At 36.8% G+C, this 20,183-nt stretch overlaps 1 protein-coding gene across 1 annotated transcript; it reads left to right on the forward strand.

Moving 5' to 3' along the window:
* Positions 1-6,261: 6,261 nt before the first annotated feature.
* Positions 6,262-19,690, forward strand: LOC145274258 (uncharacterized). The gene is made up of 4 exons (XM_080127376.1): positions 6,262-6,556; positions 10,172-10,292; positions 12,573-13,559; positions 19,161-19,690. The coding sequence occupies exons 1-4, from the start codon at positions 6,517-6,519 to the stop codon at positions 19,303-19,305; spliced, it is 1,293 nt and encodes a 430-aa protein (XP_079983502.1). The 5' UTR covers positions 6,262-6,516; the 3' UTR covers positions 19,306-19,690.
* The last annotated feature ends 493 nt before the right edge of the window (positions 19,691-20,183 follow it).

Genomic DNA, 20,183 nt, shown 5'->3' on the forward strand with positions numbered 1-20,183 from the left:
GTAAATGAAAAACAACCTTTCTCTTCTATCCCAATCATTGTCATTTCAACATGCCGATATATTTTTATTTATTTCTGCGCATGCTCAAATCCAATTCATTTCTCCAAATCGTTTAATATTGGTAGGGGAGGGTCTGGAGCACTAAAAGTTTTGGTTTTGCTTCGAGCTGATGGCACTCAAATCCTTTTTTTAACTTTGGAAATCAAAACTATATATTAAGTACAATACAATCGTTCCACCCTGTAGATGTAGATGTGGACCTTAGCATTTAGAGGGCCGATGGTGTCACACACACACACACACACACACACACACACATACACACAGAATGAAAATTATATTTATAGAAAATGTCAGTTTGTGTTTTGTTTTAATTTTTTGTTGATATTTCTACCTGTACAAATAATCTATATAAATAAAACAGCAAATGTATGTGTGTTTGTGTTTGTGTGCGAAAACATTTAACCGATAAACTATTAAACTACTGGTCAAATTAACATGAAATAAAAATCATACACCAAAGATGGTTTTGAAGAAAGGTGGATCTGTAACTGCAGCTTTCCAAGTTTATTACAAATTTTACACACTGATATGCAGTTCCATCCATACAAATTAATGATTATATTGTACCTAATGGTGGGATCCTTCTACCGCTGCTGGAGCGCTAAATGTTTTGGGTTCGTTTCTAGCTCATGGTCACAGTTCGAATAATGTCTGGAGTTCGAGCACTTCCAGGTGGCTTTCAGTTGGTTTTCTTTTAAGTGCACACAACATGATATTCACACTGGTATTATTCTGTTTTTTGAGGGGGGGGTAACTAACAGATGAAATAAACACACTTTGTAAAAAGAAAAGAAAATTGGCAAAAAAAAAATTCATTATCTACAGGGTGGAACGATAAAGATGTCGCCCTAAAAAAAAACAACACCACAGCTTTTTAGTAATGGTTTGTATTTTTGAAATGAGGTGTTTTCATTGATTGAGATTGCCGGACTGACTTCCTCATCTTGGTTGTTATAGTCGCAAGACTCCTAACAAACGGTTCCCCAGTTCGATACAAACACCTGATGAAGGCCAGAGGGCAAAATGGCCGAAACGTTTTGATGATAACAACCAAGATGAGGAAGTCAGTCCGACAATCTCAATCACCACAGCTTTATTTTTAAAATTTTTACTGAAAAAATCAATTCAGGTAATTTGGTTATGTAGTAGAGCTGACATCTATTCAATGTAGCCGCCTTCAGCCTCAATCACCGCCTCAATACGGGCCCGAAAAAGGGTTCATGACTTTTCCACAAGCGGCGGCGGGAACTCAGCGAATTGTTAGCAGATGACGGCAATCAGACTGGCTTTGGTAGTGTGGGAGGTCATGTTGGTGATGTTCTCACTGTATGACTAAACGAAGTAGTCCAATAGTTGCAGATTGGGAGAGGCGTGAGGCAGTGAGAGAAGGGTACCAAGTCTTCTTTTAAGTGCACACAACGTGATATTCACACCGGTACACATGCGAACAGATAAGAGATGTAATCATTATTGACACAGAAGCTGTTGTATTATTCTGTTTTGTGTGTGTGTGTGTGTGTGTTTGTGTTTTTTGTGTTCTTTTTGTGGGTGGGTGGTGGACAACTAAAAGATAAACACTACTTGTAAAAAAAGAAACAAATTGCCCAGGTCGCTGGAAAGATGGTGGGATCCTTCTACCGCTCCAGAAGATATCTCACTACTGATGCAATTCTCTATCTGTATAAAAGCCAAGTACGTCCAAGGATGGAATACTGCTGCCATATCTGGGTAGGAGCTGCTAAAAACAGCCTATCCTGCCTTGACAGAGTACAAAATAGACTTTGTGGCTTAGTGGGGGATGCCCTTTTCTCTACCCTGCAATCTCTCTCCCACAGAAGAGACGTTGTGAGCCTATCCTTGTTTTATCGTTATTTCCATGGCAGGTGCTCGTCTGAACTCCAATCTCTGGTCCCCCCTCGCCAATCTTTCACGAAAAACACCCGTCTAGCTGAATCCACTGTGAAAAATTTCCCCCACTCTTTATCTGTGCCTAAATCAAAACGTGGATTCCATGAACAAAGCTTCTTTCTTAGAACTGCACGCCTGTGGAACTCTGTTCCGTCTGCCTGCTTCCCACCTTACTACAACTTGGATGTCTTCAAGTCCAACGTTAACAAATTCCTAATGAACCGCCCCCTTAAGTAAACATTTCAGCAAATCTCCACACTAACGTAATGTACTTGCAATAACCCTTATCCCTGAGTGGCTTCCGGGCCTTGATAACTGGTGACCACTGTGTAAAAAAAAAATAAAAATAAAAATAAAACTTCATTATATACAGGGTGGAACGATAAAGATGTCGCCCTAAAGAAAACAACACTACAGCTTTTGTTTTAAATTTTATTGAAAAAAATCAATTCAGGTAACTTGATTATGTAGTAGAGTTGACTTCTATTCAGTGTAGCCGCCTTCAGCCTCAATCATCACCTCCATACCGGTCTAGAACTCGGAGCATGCTTTGGTTGACAAAAGGGGAGGCAAATCTAATAAAGATCGATTATCTCCCTTCCTTCGCCGAAATGTTAAGGGTGTACAATTTTTTTTTTTTTTTTTTTGTACAATTAGAAGCTTCGAAATGTTACTAATTTTTAAGTTTGGCCTGCTTAGTAATTTTTTTTTTTTTTTTTTATAGCATATGTGCTGCCTCTCTGAGTCGCCCGATTCTCCATTTCGCATCTCTGTTAATTATTCAGACAACGTTCGACAAAGGGTAGTGTGTTCCTTTTTCTTTCTATAAGTGATCAGCTAGTCCCGACTTTTCGACCTCCCCGCCCCATGTCGCGGCTTTACTGTGTTCTTCTAGCCTTACCTTTAGGGGTAACCGTCTAACCTTTGTATAGTTTTCCGCATTTGCGTGAAAATTTGTTATTATGAGACTTTCAGATGGGGACTTTACTCGTATTTTTCGTGTTTTTTGAAAGTCAAACCACTCTTGAATATTGTTCTGATGTCATATGAATTGCATATTTTTTTTTTAATTCCAGACAGGCCCTTTATTTATGGCAAGTTTTCAGATATTGTCCTTTGGTGTTTGCTCTAGGTTTTCCGGAGTCGATGTAATGCTCTCTGGGTAGTCTTTTAGATAGAGGGTTATTCTTAGGTTGTCCAACTTCTGGTATGTGTTGTCGTCGCTATATATTGTTCTGGCACGATGTTGTAAGCACCGGACGATTCCTTTTTTATGTTATATGGATAGTGGGTGTTGAAATTCAGGTATTGTCCCGTGAAGATCGATTTTCAATATATGGAAGATACAAAATTCTGATCCGTGCGGTTTTTAATGAATCCAGGAATGTTAATTTGTTGATGTGTTCCTTTTTCATAGTGAACTGGATAGATGAACGGATGGAGTTCACATGATCTAGTAAGATTGTGTCATGTACGTATCGTAGACATAGTATTGGTTTCAGTAGTGTTGAGCTTATTGCCAACTCCTAAAAAATGTTCCATGTATATTTGGCAGGAGCTGGAGGCAGTACTGAACCCATTGCTAAACATTCTTGTTCATATATGTCGGTTCCCAATGTGAAATGCGTTGTCTCTACACAGAAGGGTATCTCCATTAGGTTGTCAATTGGGATGCGGGTTCATTCTCTTAGTGATGTATCTGAGGACAGCTTCTTCCTTATAACTGTTAGGGTTTAATCAGTGGGTACTTTGGTGAACAAACTCATCACATCCAGACTCACCATCTGGTTTGAATAAATGGGAGCATCCTTGAAAATGTCAACAAAGCGAATTCAATTTTGGACATATGGTGAGCTGATTATGTCAACTAGGAAACGACTCAAGAGGTGGCACACTGAGCCTCAGGCGCTGACAATGGCATAAATAATAAAGACGGCACCCCATTAATAACTTTGTAACTTTGCAATTCTTGAAAGACTGTATAAGTGTGGTAGCTTACTGTGATGCTGAGCTACTTCCCTCTATTTTGCTAGGGGTATTAGGTCTTTGATTTTATTAAAAAACAAAAACTGTGCACCCTTAAAATTGCGACGATGAGAGATAATCCCTTATCGATCTTTATTAGAGTTGCCTCCCCGTTGTCAACCAATTTTTTTCACAAATACGAAACCACGGCCATAAAACAGAGACTAACTCCAAGAATATGAAATTATATACGGAGCCAGTAACTTTTCTCTTTTCTTTTCCAAACAATAACCAACATGCCTGAAGACGGTCGAAGGTCAATCCAATCGAAACGCTGCACAAATAACACTCAAGATGAGAACACTTCAATTCTTCTCTATAAATGATAGTTATATAAGAAATCACCTGAAGAATCTCTCGTTATTTGTAATTGACTGATCAAAACATGCTCATGAATGTGTAGCACCTTATTAATGCATACATAAGACAAATTACAACAACTGGCGACTTTCAGCACAGTGGTTGGATGCCGGAGAAGCTTCACAACACTTGACGATGGAAGGGAGGTAATTTTTCACACATACAAAACCACAACCATAAAACAGAGACTAACTCCATGAATACAAGAAATATTTATGTCTCGGAAGTAGAGTGATAAGCATATCTTATTTTTCTTTTATTAATATTATTGGAATCTTTTCTTTTTTCTTGTACACATGTTTGTGAATTATTCCGCCGTGAATTTCTGCCTTTGGATTATTATGGACCATCTTCTTCCAATTACGGGATTTCCTTGGATTTTACTTGTGCAAATGGAAATTCTTTTAACTTTCTTGAAGTTTTACATTTGGATTTTACCATCACTGGATTTTTTATCTTCCACCAGACTATCCATTCATGTGTAATCACCTTTTTCTTTACCAGATTCCCTCTGCTTTACTTTTTTGTTTTCAAGTAAGATCTTTGACTTACTTGTTGTTTCATCAAATACTTTTGCATGCAAAATCCGATCCCGCATTTTGCTAATTCCTATCCTCTGAGAAGAAGGAAAGTATTTCTTTGAAACTCTGCGGATTAAGGACTATCCATTTATCTAGTGTTTCCTTTTCAGATTAAATATGTTTTTTACTCATTTCAAAGTGTTTTTTAACATATTTTATTAACTGTTTGCTCATATATACATATATATATATATATATATTTATATTTTAAATAATATTTTTATAATTCGCAATGTTAAATTATTTTAATAACATGCAAACATTCATTGACTTTATGGATAGATTTTCTGAAAATTTCAATTAAATTGGTAATGTAGAAATATGGTTTTATCGATGTTGAACAAACCAAGAATTACATTTATATTATATTTATGTTTATTATGAAAGGAATTATAATCTTTTTGAATTAGTTTTGCACCAACCTAATAGAGACTAACTCCATGCCTGAGGAAGGTTGAGGGCCAAACTGACCGAAATATTGCACAAAGATGAGAACAATTCAATTCTTTTCTATAAATGATAGTTACATTAGAAATCACCTGAAAAATCTCTAGAAAAGAAAGAAAAGTTACTGGCCCGATTTCGATCTTTATTAGAGTTGCCTCCCTTTATCAACCAATTTTTATTTCGCACATACGAAACCACGGTTAAAAAACAGAACAACTCCAAGAATACAAAAATATATACAGAGCAGTAACTTTTCTCCTTTCTTTTCCAAGACAACAACCAACATGCTTGACGACGGTCAAAGGCTACACCGACAGAAACGTTGCACCAATAACACTCAAGACGAGAACAATAGTCCGATCAATATAAGTAATTTAAACAATTAGCCCTCATCTAAAAAAAATCAGAATTTAAAAAAAAATACTTTTTATTGATTTTAGTTAGTTTAATACGAACAAGACAGATAAAAAGAAAGAAAAAAGAAAGAAAGAAGGAAGGAAGGAAGAGAAGAAATCAAAGAAGAAGTGGGAGGAGGGGGGAAGAAGAAGAAAACAACGACAACAAAGAACAAAAAGAAAGAAAAAGAAAAAATTAACAAAGAAAGAATCAAAAATAAATTAACGGAGAAGAAGAAATCAAAGAAAAAAACCAACGCCGTCTTCTTTTTCTCCATCGTCGTCGTCGTCGTCGTCGTAGTAGTAGTAGTAGTAGTAGTAGTAGTAGTAGTAGTAGTAGAGGACTCAACCGAAGAAGAAGAAGAAGAAGAAGAAGAAGAAGAAGAAGAAAGAGGGGGGGGGGTTGAAATCAACAAAAAAAATCAACGAAGAAAAAGAAACTAAAAAAATCCATAAAAGAAATTTATGACGACGACAACGACGACGACGAAGAAGAAGAAGAATTACGAAAAGACACGTCACAAATCGAAGATAACATTTCGACCATATCTCCAATCTTTTTAAAAAAGAGAGAAGCAAGATCTAAGCGCACCCATTCCACGCAAAAATAATAATCCGCGTTCTGACATTTCGGTTGGTTCGTGGTTTATTTCTTCAACGGATTTGTCGAAAAGAAAAAGTCAAGGGACAGAGAAACACATCCGGCAAGGAAAAGCACCGACCAGAATCGTAACAAAATGGTGCCATCCCTACAGCTCCTTTTGGTGATCAGCTTAGGTAAGTCATAATTGAGCTCTCTCGGGAACCGATAATGTAAACAAACATATAAACCGTATATCTCGCACTTGATAAGATTGCTGAATACAAGCGGTCAGATCTCGAGTCCTTGCTTGAAATATTTACCATGTCTAACCACACTGATTAATCCTAGTTCGGCGAAACACTTGTCTATATTTGTTTAATTATATTTCTAATAACATATATATAAAGAATAACCATCATTTAATTATAAATAATCATCATTTAATTATATATATATAAGGTAAAATTAAAAGCCAAACTACAATCTACTTATATATATATATATATATATATATATATGTGTGTGTGTGTGTGTGTGTGTGTGTGTGTGTGTGTGTATATAAGTGAACGTGTCTGTGTGTGTGTGTGTGTGTGTGTGTGTGTGTGTGTGTGTGTGTGTGTGTGTCTGTGTACATTTCCCTACGCAATAACTCTGTCAATTTTAAGCCTACAGAAATTTGATATACAGGGTACTGAGATTTGGGAAAATCGATGTGATTTGTGTTCGGACAGAAATTTGGCGATTAAGGGGTCAAAGTTCAACGATTTGACCTTTGAGAACTCTGCCAAACTCCTCCTAAAATTTTGGGTCTAAACACGTGAAATTTTAGATATAGGTTTCTTGGACATGGATCTAACTTAATAAATTTATTTTAGCCCTAAACAATGAATATATATATATATATATATATATATATATATATATATATATATATATATATATATATATATATATATACAGTAGCGTCCAAAACTAAGGGGCAAAATTTTAAAACCTAATATTTTTCGAAATAACAACTGTGAAAAGCTGAAATTTTGACAACTGAACTGGTAATCGTTATCATCCATAATAACATACTAAAATTTGAATCATTTGCAAATGATAGAAAAAGAATTATAACAATTATTTATTTATTTGCAAAATAGGAACGTCCAAAAGCAAGGGACAAAATTGAGAAAAGCAATGTAAACAGTATGCTATATTCAAATTTTTTTATTTCCTCTAAAGAACAAGTCTTGCTTAGTCATTTGTAAACGTTGCATCAGCCGGCACCATGGCGAAACTCCAAAAACTTGATTACTCTGTGAGACAAGCTATTGTGAAGCTACACAAGGAAAAGCACACCATTAGAGAGATTTCAAAGAAAGTGAAACGTTTCAAGAGTGTTGTAGGCAGGGTTGTTTAATCCTACAATGATACTTGCAAAATAGTTAGTGCTTTTAAACTGGCATACCCCGCAAAACTTCGGCAAGAGAAGATCGAATAATGCAGCGTATGTCATTAAAGAACCGTTTTAAGTCTTGCACAGAAATTAAAAGGGTTATGAATAACACCTCATATGTTAATGAGTCAAGACGGACTGTTTTTAGACAACTGCAAGAAATAGGGCTGTTTAATCGAACCCCAGGGAAGAAACCACTTGTAAGTTCGAAGAATAGGAAGAAGAGATTAGAGTTTGCAAACAGGTATGTAATTTGGAAATATAAAAATTGGGCAAAAGTATTTTTCAGTGATGAAAGCAAGTTTAATTTATTTGGAAATAATGGAAATAAAACTATGTAAAGAGACGTATTGGTGAAAGATTAAGTGTAATATGTACTCGAACAAATATTAAGTTTTAAAATTTTGCCCGTTAGTTTTGAATTGTTCTGATCAATAAAGAATTAACGCACTAGTTTGTTTTAAAAAAAAAATAAAAGGGTTACCCGGCGTTGATCGGGAACATAAATAGTGCAACAGAAGAATTGTTTTAATGTGTGTGTGTATAACATGCTTGGTCACGTTACATATTAAAAAAAAAATCACGTTACATATTTTTTAAAAAATCATGTTGCATATTTTTTAATCACGTTACATATTAAAAAAATCACGTTATATATTTTTAAAAATCACGTTACATATTTTTAAAAAATCACGTTACATATTTAAAAAAATCACGTTACATATTTTAAAAAATCACTTTACATATTTAAAAAAAATCACGTTATATATTTTTAAAAAATCACGTTACATATAAAAAAATCACCTTATATATTTAAAAAAAATCACCTTACATATTAAAAAAAATCACCTTACATATTAAAAAAAATCACCTTATATATTTAAAAAAAATCACCTTACATATTAAAAAAAATCACGTTACATATTTAAAAAAATCACGTTATATATTTTTTTAAAAAATCACGTTACATTTTTTTAAAAATCACGTTATATATTTTTTAAAAAATCACGTTACAAAATAAAGGGTTATTTTCGGGCTCATGGACTTTCAGTGACTGAAGGAGTGGCACTCGTCTGACAAGACGTTGCAATCATCATCATGTATGTATGTATGTATGTATGTATGTATGTATGTACTGGGCGGAACATTAAAATTGTCGACCCAGAAAAGCTGACATGATTCCATTTGAGTTCGATGAAAACCGGTTCTCTTTTTTTGTTACATAGCATCTACTAGTTGGCAATTTGTACAAATCCAAAGAGCGATAGGAACCTCCTATCATGTCTGATTTGACACAATGTTCAACAAGCGTAATTGAAGATGCGGCGCTGTACAACACATGCTCTGTATCGATCCAAGTTATGACAACAGGACCATTGCCAGCACCCTCAAAATGCATCGCTGGATTGCCACGAATAACAAGGAACATGCCCAGGGTGATGAAAACAAAGTTTCCGGTCACGGTTTTGGTCTTTGGTGTAGTTTCAAGTGAGGGCCACGTCATGCCACCTCACATCTTTGAATTCGGCTTAAAAGTCAACACCAAAGTGTATCTGGATGTACTGGAGAGTGTGGTGATCCCCTGGTGCAATCAGATCGCCGCTGGTAGAAACTGGGTGTGGCAGCAGGACTCAGCCCTGACCTACAAGTCCAAAGAGACCCAGACTTGGCTTCAGAAGGAATGCTACGAGTTTGTACCCTCCTCCGACCTAAACCTTGCTACGACTTTGTACCCATCTCTCACTGGCCACCTCTCCTCCCTCTACCTGAACCCACTGGACTACTTCGGTTGGTCATATGTAAAGAACATCACCAACATGACCTCCTGTAACACCAAAGCCAGCCTGATCGCCACCATCCGCCGAGTATTTGCTGAGTATTCGCCGAGCGGCGCTTGTGGAAAAGGAATGCTCCCAGTTCCGGACCTGTATTGAGACGGGGATTGAGGCTGAAGGCGGCTACGTTTAATAGATGTCAGCTCAACTACATAATCAAGTTAGTTGAATTAATTTTTATTTTTCAATAAAATTTTTATAATAAAGCTGTATTGTTGTATAGTATGTATAGTATAGAATAGGTACAAAACACCCCCCCCCCATGTTAAGAATGGCTTTTTAAATAATAACATTATTATTTACTTCCGGATCACTCTCTGTACTAGTACCTTGTTATATATTTGTTTTTTGGGGGGGGGTTTGTATTACTGTACACATAGATTCGAAAAAGTTGTCAAAAAACAAATATATAACAAATAAATGTTATTAAACGCAAGATAAGTTACTTTTCTACCAAACTGGATATAATTTTCATGTTTTTATTCAATGTATTGTTGTTCCACTCTGTATAGCAATGTCTTTTTGTATTCCAGGTGTTGTAAATCCGGTGTTCGGAGGGAACCGTTTCTGTCGTTCGATAAATCGGATGGATTGCTCCAAAGGTTTTGTATCAACCGTGATTTGTGGAAGTGATGGCGTCAATTACCCAAATGAGTAAAGTTTTTTTTTTTTTCATTTTTTCAGCTTTGTTTCTGAATTGTCGTCTGTTTGTTTGTTTTACGATTTGGAAATTCCACGGTGGTTGATAGCTCTCATTATTTCATGCACGGATGTTGCTTTTATTTGATTTATTTATTTTTTACTATAGATCATGTTTATGACATATAGCTTGTTTTTTTTTTGTTTTGTTTTGTTTTTTCAATTGATTAATAGTCTACGCCTAGAGCAGTAAATATCAGCCACCACCACCCCTATAAATATTTATTCCAATTCTAACCTATAAAAACTTTTGGATTTCTGAATGTTTTTTTTTGTTTGTTTTTTTTTTACCTTTCCATTTGTACAATGCCGGTTGTTTCTTGTCTTCTGACGAGAAGCATTTAGCTTCGAAATGACATGGTCTAAAAAGGGTTCTTCGATATTCCTTTTTCTGTAACTCTCATTGGCTAGATAATGTAATAAAATTTCTATGTAACTTTACTCTCTATCTTTTGAACACATTATATATATATATATATATATATATATATATAACAATACTCCCTTCTCAGTCAAATGGACTATTATAAAAAACGTTAAGTCTTATACTCCAGGCTCTAAGTCATGTCGTCTCTGTACAACCGAAGCTATAACTATAATTACTTCCCCTCAAAGTAACAATATAATAAATTCTAAAAATGAACTGATCTCTTTCTGTAAACATAAGTCCAAATTTAATTATGGCAATTTTGAAATTACATAGTTATTAGATTATTTTTATATAGATTAAAATATTTTTTCTTTAACTTTTTCGTTTTTCTACATACTTCTTAATACTTTATAATTTAATAATCCTTTATTTAAATTCTTTATCTCTTCTTTGCATGGCCTGTTTTTTATCTGCATTTTCTGTTTTATTCTTTAAACTTTCCTATCTATCTAATATATCAATCTACCCACACTTTCATATCTTGTATGTATATTTACTTAAATTTTACTATATGAATTTACTTACTCTTTTTTTTCCTGAAATTGCAGATACCGGCCATCCTCTCCCCTTAAATAATTTTTATTTTTTATCTTTATTCTTTTCTTATCTTATTTTATTTTATTTTATATTATATATTATATTTTATATTTTATTTTTTATTATATTTTATTTTTTTATTTATTTATTCTTTATTTTTTTATTTTCTACTTATTTATTATATATTTATTTATTTATTTTTATTTTCCTTTTTTATTTTTTATTTTCCTTTTAGTGTCGTTTAATAACTCTTACTGGCATTTTTTTTGAAGTGATAACCTGTATATTTCAGTTGACCTATATTATTTTGCCCTATATATATTTTCGCGCCTTTAACATTTCCTGTCTGGGTCGTTTTGACTTTTGTTTCCATTTATTTTATATTTAACTTTATCATTTTTTTTTCTCCTTTTTCTTCCTAGACCTTTTTTATTTATAGTTATGTCTCGGAAGTAGAGTGAAAAGCACATCTTATTTTTCTTTTATTAATATTATTTTTTTTGTACACATGTTTGTGAATTATTCCATGGATTTCTGCCTTTGGATTATTATGGACCATCTTCTTCCAATTACGGGATGTCTTTGGATTTTACTCGTACAAATGGAAATTCTTTTAACTTTCTTGAAGTTTTACATTTGGATTTTACCGTCACTGGATTTTTATCTTCCACCAGACTATCCATTAATGTGTAATCACCTTTTTCTTTACCATATTCCCTCTGCTTCACTTTTTTTGTTTTCAAGTAAGATCTTTGACTTACTTGTTGTTTCATCAAATACTTTTGCATGCAAAATCCGATCCCGCATTTTGCTAATTCCTACCCTCTGAGAAGAAGGAGAGTATTTCTTCGAAACTCCGCGGATTAAGGACTATCCATTTATCTAGTGTTTCCTTTTCAGATTAAATATGTTTTTAACTCATTTCAAAGTGTTTTTTAACATATTTTATTAACTATTTGCTCATATATATATATATATATATATATATATATATATATATCTGCTTCCCTCCTCTCTCTCTCTCTCTCTCTCTCTCTCTCTCTCTCTCTCTCTCTCTCTCTCTGTTTTTATCCTTCATCCTATTTTAGTCACCTAAATTACTTACAGTGTCAAAACATGATAAATCAAAATAATAATAATAATAATAATAATAATAATAATAATAATAATAATAATAATAATAATGATAATAGGTTAAAGTGGTTGAATAATTTTCATCCGTTTTCATTGTTTTTTATTTCTTTCTAAAATTTTCTTTTTATATTTAGTTGTGAATTTTCCAAAGCTATGTGCAAAGACCCTAACCTAAGTGAACATCATAAAGGAGCCTGTATTGTTCCGACGACCACGCTGGAACCAACAACGGAGCCAACAACGGAACCGACTACGGAACCAACAACAGAACCAACAACCGAACCGACTACAGAACCAACAACAGAACCAACAACAGAACCAACAACAGAACCAACAATGGAGCCAACAACAAAGCCAATAACGGAACCAACAACAGAACCGACTACAGAACCAACAACGGAGCCAACAACAGAACCGACTACAGAACCAACAACGGAGCCAACAACAGAACCGACAGCAGAACCGACAACAGAACCGACTACAGAACAAGTAACGAAGCCAACATCAGAACCAACAACGGAGCCAACAACAGAACTGACTACTGAACAAGTAACAGAGCCAAAGACAGAACCAACAACAGAACCAACAACGGAGCCAACAACAGAACCAACAACAGAACCAACAACCGAACCAACAACCGAACCAACAACAGAGCCAACAGCAGAACCAACAACAGAACCGACAACAAAACCAACAACGGAGCCAACAACAGAACCAACAACCGAAGCAACAACGGAGCCAACAACAGAACCAACAACAGAACCAACAACAGAACTGACTACAGAACAAGTAACGGAGCCAATGACAGAACCAACTCCAACAGGTCAAATCCGAACGGATGAACCAATCGATGTGAGTGTAAATGGCGAAGTTAATATAACAGCAGTCATTAAGCTCACGGAAGACCCTGCCACAGAAACGCCTTCGACAGCCGCAGAGGCATCTTCGACCCCTTCCACGGAAAATGTGCCAACGACGACCCCCCGGCAAATTTCAACGTTTCCATTCAACCCGATTGTTGAAAGTTTTCTTTGTACTTGGATTGCCGAGAAGGAAGTCTTTTGCAACGCGACCCACAAGGACTATGCCTGCGCCAGCGACCATCATACATACAGGACAAGGTACTTCTTTTCTTTGTTTTATTTTCAGCTTCGGCACTTTTATATTACATTTTTTTCTTGGCGCATTTCACTAAACTGTCTCCAGGTGGCGCTTCTCTCCAAAGGATTGGTTGGTTGGTTGTTTTTGTTTTACGAGATATCAATCCTTTTCGGGTTATTTTATTTATGCCGAATCCAAAGATTTTGAAGAAAATTTTTTTAGTAGAATATATTTGTTGTTTTCAAGTCGGTTTCTATTCAACTCATAGTTGGAACCCTAACAGGTACTACCACACCGGGTCAGAGTGGACCTGGGAGCAATCGTAATTAAAGGGTGGCTCCACACTCCCCAAAGCCCGCAAGCTAGGGCCTCACAGTACTTTTTATAACGACAATGAAAGGATTTATGCAAATTATCTTCTTTTTTTTTTACATAGGCGTCACCACTTATCAAGGCCGATGGGCCACTCAAGGATAAGGGTTAAAGAGTGTAGAGTAGTCAAAAGGACAATATAGTAATCGATAGTAATGGAAGTTCGGTAAATTTGTTAACTTAAGTGGAACGGCTCATCAGAAACTTGTTCACGTTGGACTTGAAGACAACCATATTATAGACAGCTGGAAAGCAGGAAAACGGAAGACAATTCCACAGGCGTGCAGTTCTAAGAAAGAAGCTTTGATCATGGAATCTACGTTTAGGTTTAGGCACAGATAAAGAGTGGGGAAAATTATTGATAATGTTTTCAGCTAGTCTAATGTTTCTTGTGAAAGTTTGGCGAGGGGGACCATAGATTGAAGCTCACTCAAACACTTTCCATGAAAATAAGGATAAAGCAGAGACAGACTCGCAACATCTCTTCTGTGAGATAGAGGTTGCAGCAAAGAGAAAAGGACATCTCCTATGAGGCTAGGAAGTCTATTTTGAACTCTATCAAGGCAGGACAAGTCCTTTCTAGCAGCTCCTGCCCAGACGTGGCAACAGTATTCCATCCTTGGACGTACCTGGCTCTTATATAGATAGAGAATAGCATCAGCAGTGAGATATCTACAGGATCGATAGAAAGATCCCACCATTTTTCCAGTGGCCTTGGCAACAGATTTGATGTACGTGTTCCATTTAAGATCAGGAGTAATGGTCAAGCCAAGAAGCTTGTCAAAACTTGAGGCCTCCTGAAGACGAGAGCCATTCATTTCAATTGATACCAGATGTGGGTCAGAATGTTGATGATGTAAAGAGAGAAACTTGGTTTTAGATGCATTAAAAGTAACCAGTCACTCCTTACCCCATTGTACTACGTGCTCAAGATCAGAGGAGAGAGAATTGGAGAGAACTTGGTCGTTTATTGTCTTAGATGTGCTACCATAAATGGTAGTGTCGTCAGCATAGATGTCTACAAATGATGTAAGGATGTGATTTGGAAGATCATTAATATAGATCAGGAAAAGAGTTGGGCCCAGGATGGATCCCTGAGGGACACCGGCATTAATACTGTGAGCTTCTGATTTTTGCCCCTCAACTACTACTCTTATGAACCTATCAGAAAGAAATGATTTAATAATTGAGAAGTTGAGTTGTTTTCTTTGGGGGCGAGATTTTTCTCTGAAAATCTTTCTCTAAAATTTGAGGGAGGGGGGGGACAATCATGTTTTTTGTGAAACTTTTTTAGAAGCCATAATGAAGGGTAATGACAACGGAATCTGAAAATGAAAAAAGACATTGAAACACAAGAAAAACAGAGGATTTAGGGGTCACTGATGAAGTTACGGCCCACCAAAGGTAGAGGAGAGCTGGGAGAAGAAGCATGCTCCTAGTTCTGAACCCGTATCGAATCGGTGATTGAGGCTGAAGGCGGCTACATTGAATAGATGTCAGCTCTACTACCTGAATTGATTTTTTCAGTAAAAGTTTTAAAATAAAGCTGTAGTTGTTTTCTTTGGGGGCGAGATTTTTATCGTTCAACCCCATATCATTGAACCGTTACCTATCAAGGCTTAAAGGCCTCTCGAGAATAAGGGTTATGAGTTTGAAAGGTAAACGCAGAGACAACCCCCTTAATGATTGGAGACGATGGTTAAAACTTGTCAGAATTTCATTATTTAAGAGAACGATTCAGCAGGAATTTGTTAACATTGCGCTGTAAATCAGGCATGTTGTATCCAGCCGGAAAGCAGTTCTGTAGAATTGTGTTCCACAGACGGGGAGAAGAAACTCGGTATTATTTATTTGGACTACTGTTCTCATTGCGTTTAACTCGGGAATCTTTAGAACTCGGGAATCTGAACAGAATTTTGAACAGATCCCGTTAATCCTTGGTGGGCTTGCATGCCCTCGGGTAGATTCCCAATTGTACGGGGTGGAACGATAAAATTGTCGCCCTAAAGAAAACAACACTACAGTTTTATTTTAAAACTTTTATTAATGGAGCTAAAATCTATTCAATGTAGCCGCCTTCAGCCTCAATCACTGCCTCGATACGCGTCCGGAACTGGGAGCATGCTTTTCCCACAAGTGCCGATGGGAGATCAGCAAATACTCTACGGATGGCGGCGATCAGGCTGGCTTTGTTCTCGTAGGAGGTCATGTTGGTGATGTTCTCGACGTATGACCAAATCTTCAATGGTTTCAGGTCGAGGGAGAAAGAGGAGGGGGAGCAGTGAGAGAAGGGTACAAAGTCTTAGCACTCCTTCTGAAGCCAAGCCTGGGTCTCTTTGGATTTGTGGGCCAGCACCGAGTTCTGCTAGCACACCCAGGGTCTGCCAGTGGCCACCTGATTACACCAGGAAATCACCACTCATCAGCACATTGGGGCACACTTAGGTGTTGACTTTCAAGTCGACTTCGAAGATGTGAGGTGGCATGATGTGGCCCTCACTTGAAACCACACCAAAAACAATAACCGTGACCGGAAAGGGTCGTCCTATGTGTTCTTCTTTGCCCTCAGGCATTGAACCGTCCGGGTTTGCATATTAAGGGTGCTGGCAATGGTCCTGTTGTCATAACTTTGATCGGTAGAGAGCATGAGTTGTACGGCGGCGCATCTCCGATCTCGTTCATTGAACATTATGTCATTTTCAGACATGATAACAGGCTCCTTTTTTTCTTTCTTTTTTTTTTACTCATGTTCACTCCTTACAAAGCATATCGCCACTTGGACGTATGGGGGATACTATTTGGGGTCAGGCCTAGGAAAGATTAACAAGATATTTGTTTATGTTACATTTAAACTTCTGCATATCAGTACAGCCAGGGAAGCAGGCAGCAGGAAGGGAATTCCATAGTCTAGCTCTTCGAGGGAAGAAACTATTAGAAGAGGAAGCTTTCTGGCATTTGGGGACAACAACAGTGAAGGGGTGAGATCTTATTGCTAAGCGGGTTTGTCGGGGATATTTACGTTGAGGGGGTACAAGTGAAACAAGTTCATCAGAAGAAATTCCATTAAAATATTTGTAAAACAGGCACAGTGATGCAACATTGCGGTGATGAGACAGGGGCTGGAGCTTAGTTGATAAAGTGGGACCGATTAGATTGACAACTCTTTGTTGGACTTTATTGAAGAGAGAGAGGCTAGTGGTAGATGCACCAGCCCAGATGTGGCAACAATACTCCATGCATGGGCGAATGGTGGCCTTGTAGAGATACAGGATACTCTCGGGTGTGAGTAGTTTTCTAGCTTGATAGAGGGAACACACCTTCTTTGCAGCAGCCTTTGCAATGTCCTCTATGTATTTGTTCCAGCCCGCAAATGTTAGGCTGAGGAGTTTAAAGGTAGAATTCTCAGGTAGGGTGCTATTTGTCATAGATATAGGCGGTTGGAGAGGCGTCTTGTAATTGTTAAAGGAGAGCAGCTTAGTTTTACTAGCATTAAATGTTACCATCCATTTGCGTCCCTATTCCATTATAGTCTGGAGGTCATTTTCTAACGATTCTGCCATTGCCTTAAATTTATGTACATCTGTTATTACCTCATGAATGTTATAGAGTGTATCATCATCAAATATACCCATCTCGGACACAATATTATCAGGGAGGTAGTTTATAAATATCAGGAATAATAATGGTCCAAGGATCGACCCCTGAGGCCCTCCCGCATTAATGTTATGCTGCTTGGATGTACATCCGTCAATGACAACCTGTATGCTTCTATTGTCTAAGAAGGATCTAATTATATTTAGTATAAGTCCAGTTATACTGTACGATTTAATTTTCATTAGCAGCCCTTTATGCCAAGCTTTGTCAATGGCCTTGGATATATCAAGGGCTACAATCCTGGCGTCGTCTGCCTTATCCAGTAATTGCGTTCAGAGATGACCGTTAAAATATCTGCAGTAGAACGACATTGCCTGAATCCATACTGTTTGCCATATAGATTTGCTTTTGCGAGGTGGTGAACTAGTGCTTGATTAATTAAGGTCTCAAATATTGCAGCGAAGAAGGACAGGAAACTAATGGGGAGATAATTGAGAGGGTCTGTTCTTTCATCAGAATTCCTGTATATTGGTACGACAGAGGCCATCTTCCAGCTATTAGAGAAGCAAGATTCAGCAAGGCATTTTATTTATTGCTATATCATCTAATGTGGCTTCAGGGGTTCAAGTCTGTTGCCAAGGTCTCTGGAAAGATGGTGGGATCCTTCTACCGCTCAAGTAGATATCTCACTACTGATGCAATTCTCTATCTATATAAAAGCCAAGTACGTCCAAGGATGGAATACTGTTGCCATATCAGGGCAGGAGCTGCTAAAAACAGCCTATCCTGCCTTGACTGAGTGATGCCCTTTTCTCTACCCTTCAACCTCTCCCCACAGAAGAGACGTTGCGAGCCTATCCTTGTTCTATCGTTATTTCCATGGCAGGTGCTCGTCTGAACTCCAATCTCTGGTACCCCCTCGCCAATCTTTCACGAAAAACACCCGTCTAGCTGAATCCACTGTGAAAAATTTCCCCCACTCTTTATCTGTGCCTAAATCAAAACGTGGATTCCATGAACAAAGCTTCTTTCTTAGAACTGCATGCCTGTGGAACTCTGTTCCATCTGCCTGCTTCCCACCTGACTACAACTTGGATGTCTTCAAGTCCAACGTTAACAAATTCGTAATGAACCGCCCCTTTAAGTAAACACTTCATCAAATCTCCACACTAACGTAATGTACTTGCAATAACCCTTATCCCTGAGTGGCTTCCGGGCCTTGATAAGTGGTGACGACTGTGTAAAAAAAATGGCAGCTGCACAATCTGCAGTGAACCATGGGGGTGAGTGGGGCTTGCTATAATACTTCCGTGTGGGAGCATGTGCTTCAATTCTGGCTTTGCCCCATTCAGTTGTCTCATTGGCACACTGTTCCGCAGGAAGAGATAAGATGTGTTTTCTAGTGGCTTCTCTTGGGATTTCTACACAACCGACCATCTAGTAGATGCCCTGCAACAAAAATAGAAAACCGGTTTTCATCAAACGGAAATGGAATCATGTCGTCTTTTCAAGGGCACAAATTTTATCGTTCCATCATACATTCTTTGTGTCGCTCGCATCGAGGATTGAAAAATACACAAATGAATTAAAGGTAAAGTAAAATGGCGCATCTGTTCGTTTCACAATTCTATTTCGTTCTGTGTTTTCTTTTGCAGGTGCGATCTGATTAAAGCGCGCTGTGACTATCCGAACGTGTATATGGTTCAAGACGGAGTTTGCCCGGGCCATAAACTCGCGGTCGAATACACCCATCATGAATTTGTACTTCATATTATCGAAGATGAAGATCAGATAGACTAAATAATATTGTTATCTTATAACTTCCTTTTATTAAATATTCTCTCTCTCTCTCTCTCTCTCTCTCTCTCTCTCTCTCTCTCTCTATGAAATAAAATGGAGGTGGAAGGAATTGAATACTCAACGTTTCGCCCGATTTATGCGGGCTTTTTCAAGAAAAAAAATTGCGTCTGGAAATATAACGGTGATAGATTAAGTAAATAAAATGACACGAGATTACGAAGGAAGTTTGTTTTTTTTTAATTAGAGATAATTGAATTGGGATAAAATAGCGTAGTAACTTAAAAGATGGTGTCTAAAAATAAGAATAGGAGGTGATAAAATAGAGTCTAAAAATAGGCAATGATAAAATAAACTACAATAAATAAGTAAAATAAAAATAATAAAATTAAGAATTTTTTTTTAAACTTCCTTCGTAATCTTGTGTCATTTTATTTACTTAATCTATCACCGTTACATTTCCAGACGCAATTTTCTTTTTTAATCTCTACGATATTGTAACTTTTAGACGTAATCCACTACTCTAGTTTACTCTAATTTATTTTCTCTCATAAAATTTATATATGTATATAGACATCTAATTTACATAAGGAAAACACTCTGTTCTCCCCCATCATTATATATAGCCCCAATCCTCCGACTCTCTCGTCAATGACCATTCCTCTTGAAAAAGCCCGCATAAATCGGGCAAAACGTTGAGTATTCAGGTCCTTGCACCTCCATTTTATTTCATATCGTCGGATTTAATCCAGCTCGACAAACATATATATATATATATATATATATATATATATATATATATATATATATACATATTTAGTAGAAATGGTAATTAATAAAAACCTGAAGAAAGTGCTCAATACTGTTGTAGAGCAACTATG

Source organism: Euprymna scolopes, unplaced genomic scaffold (assembly GCF_053919585.1).
Source record: "Euprymna scolopes isolate OS-2025 unplaced genomic scaffold, ASM5391958v1 sca3, whole genome shotgun sequence".
Classification (NCBI taxonomy): domain Eukaryota; kingdom Metazoa; phylum Mollusca; class Cephalopoda; order Sepiida; family Sepiolidae; genus Euprymna; species Euprymna scolopes.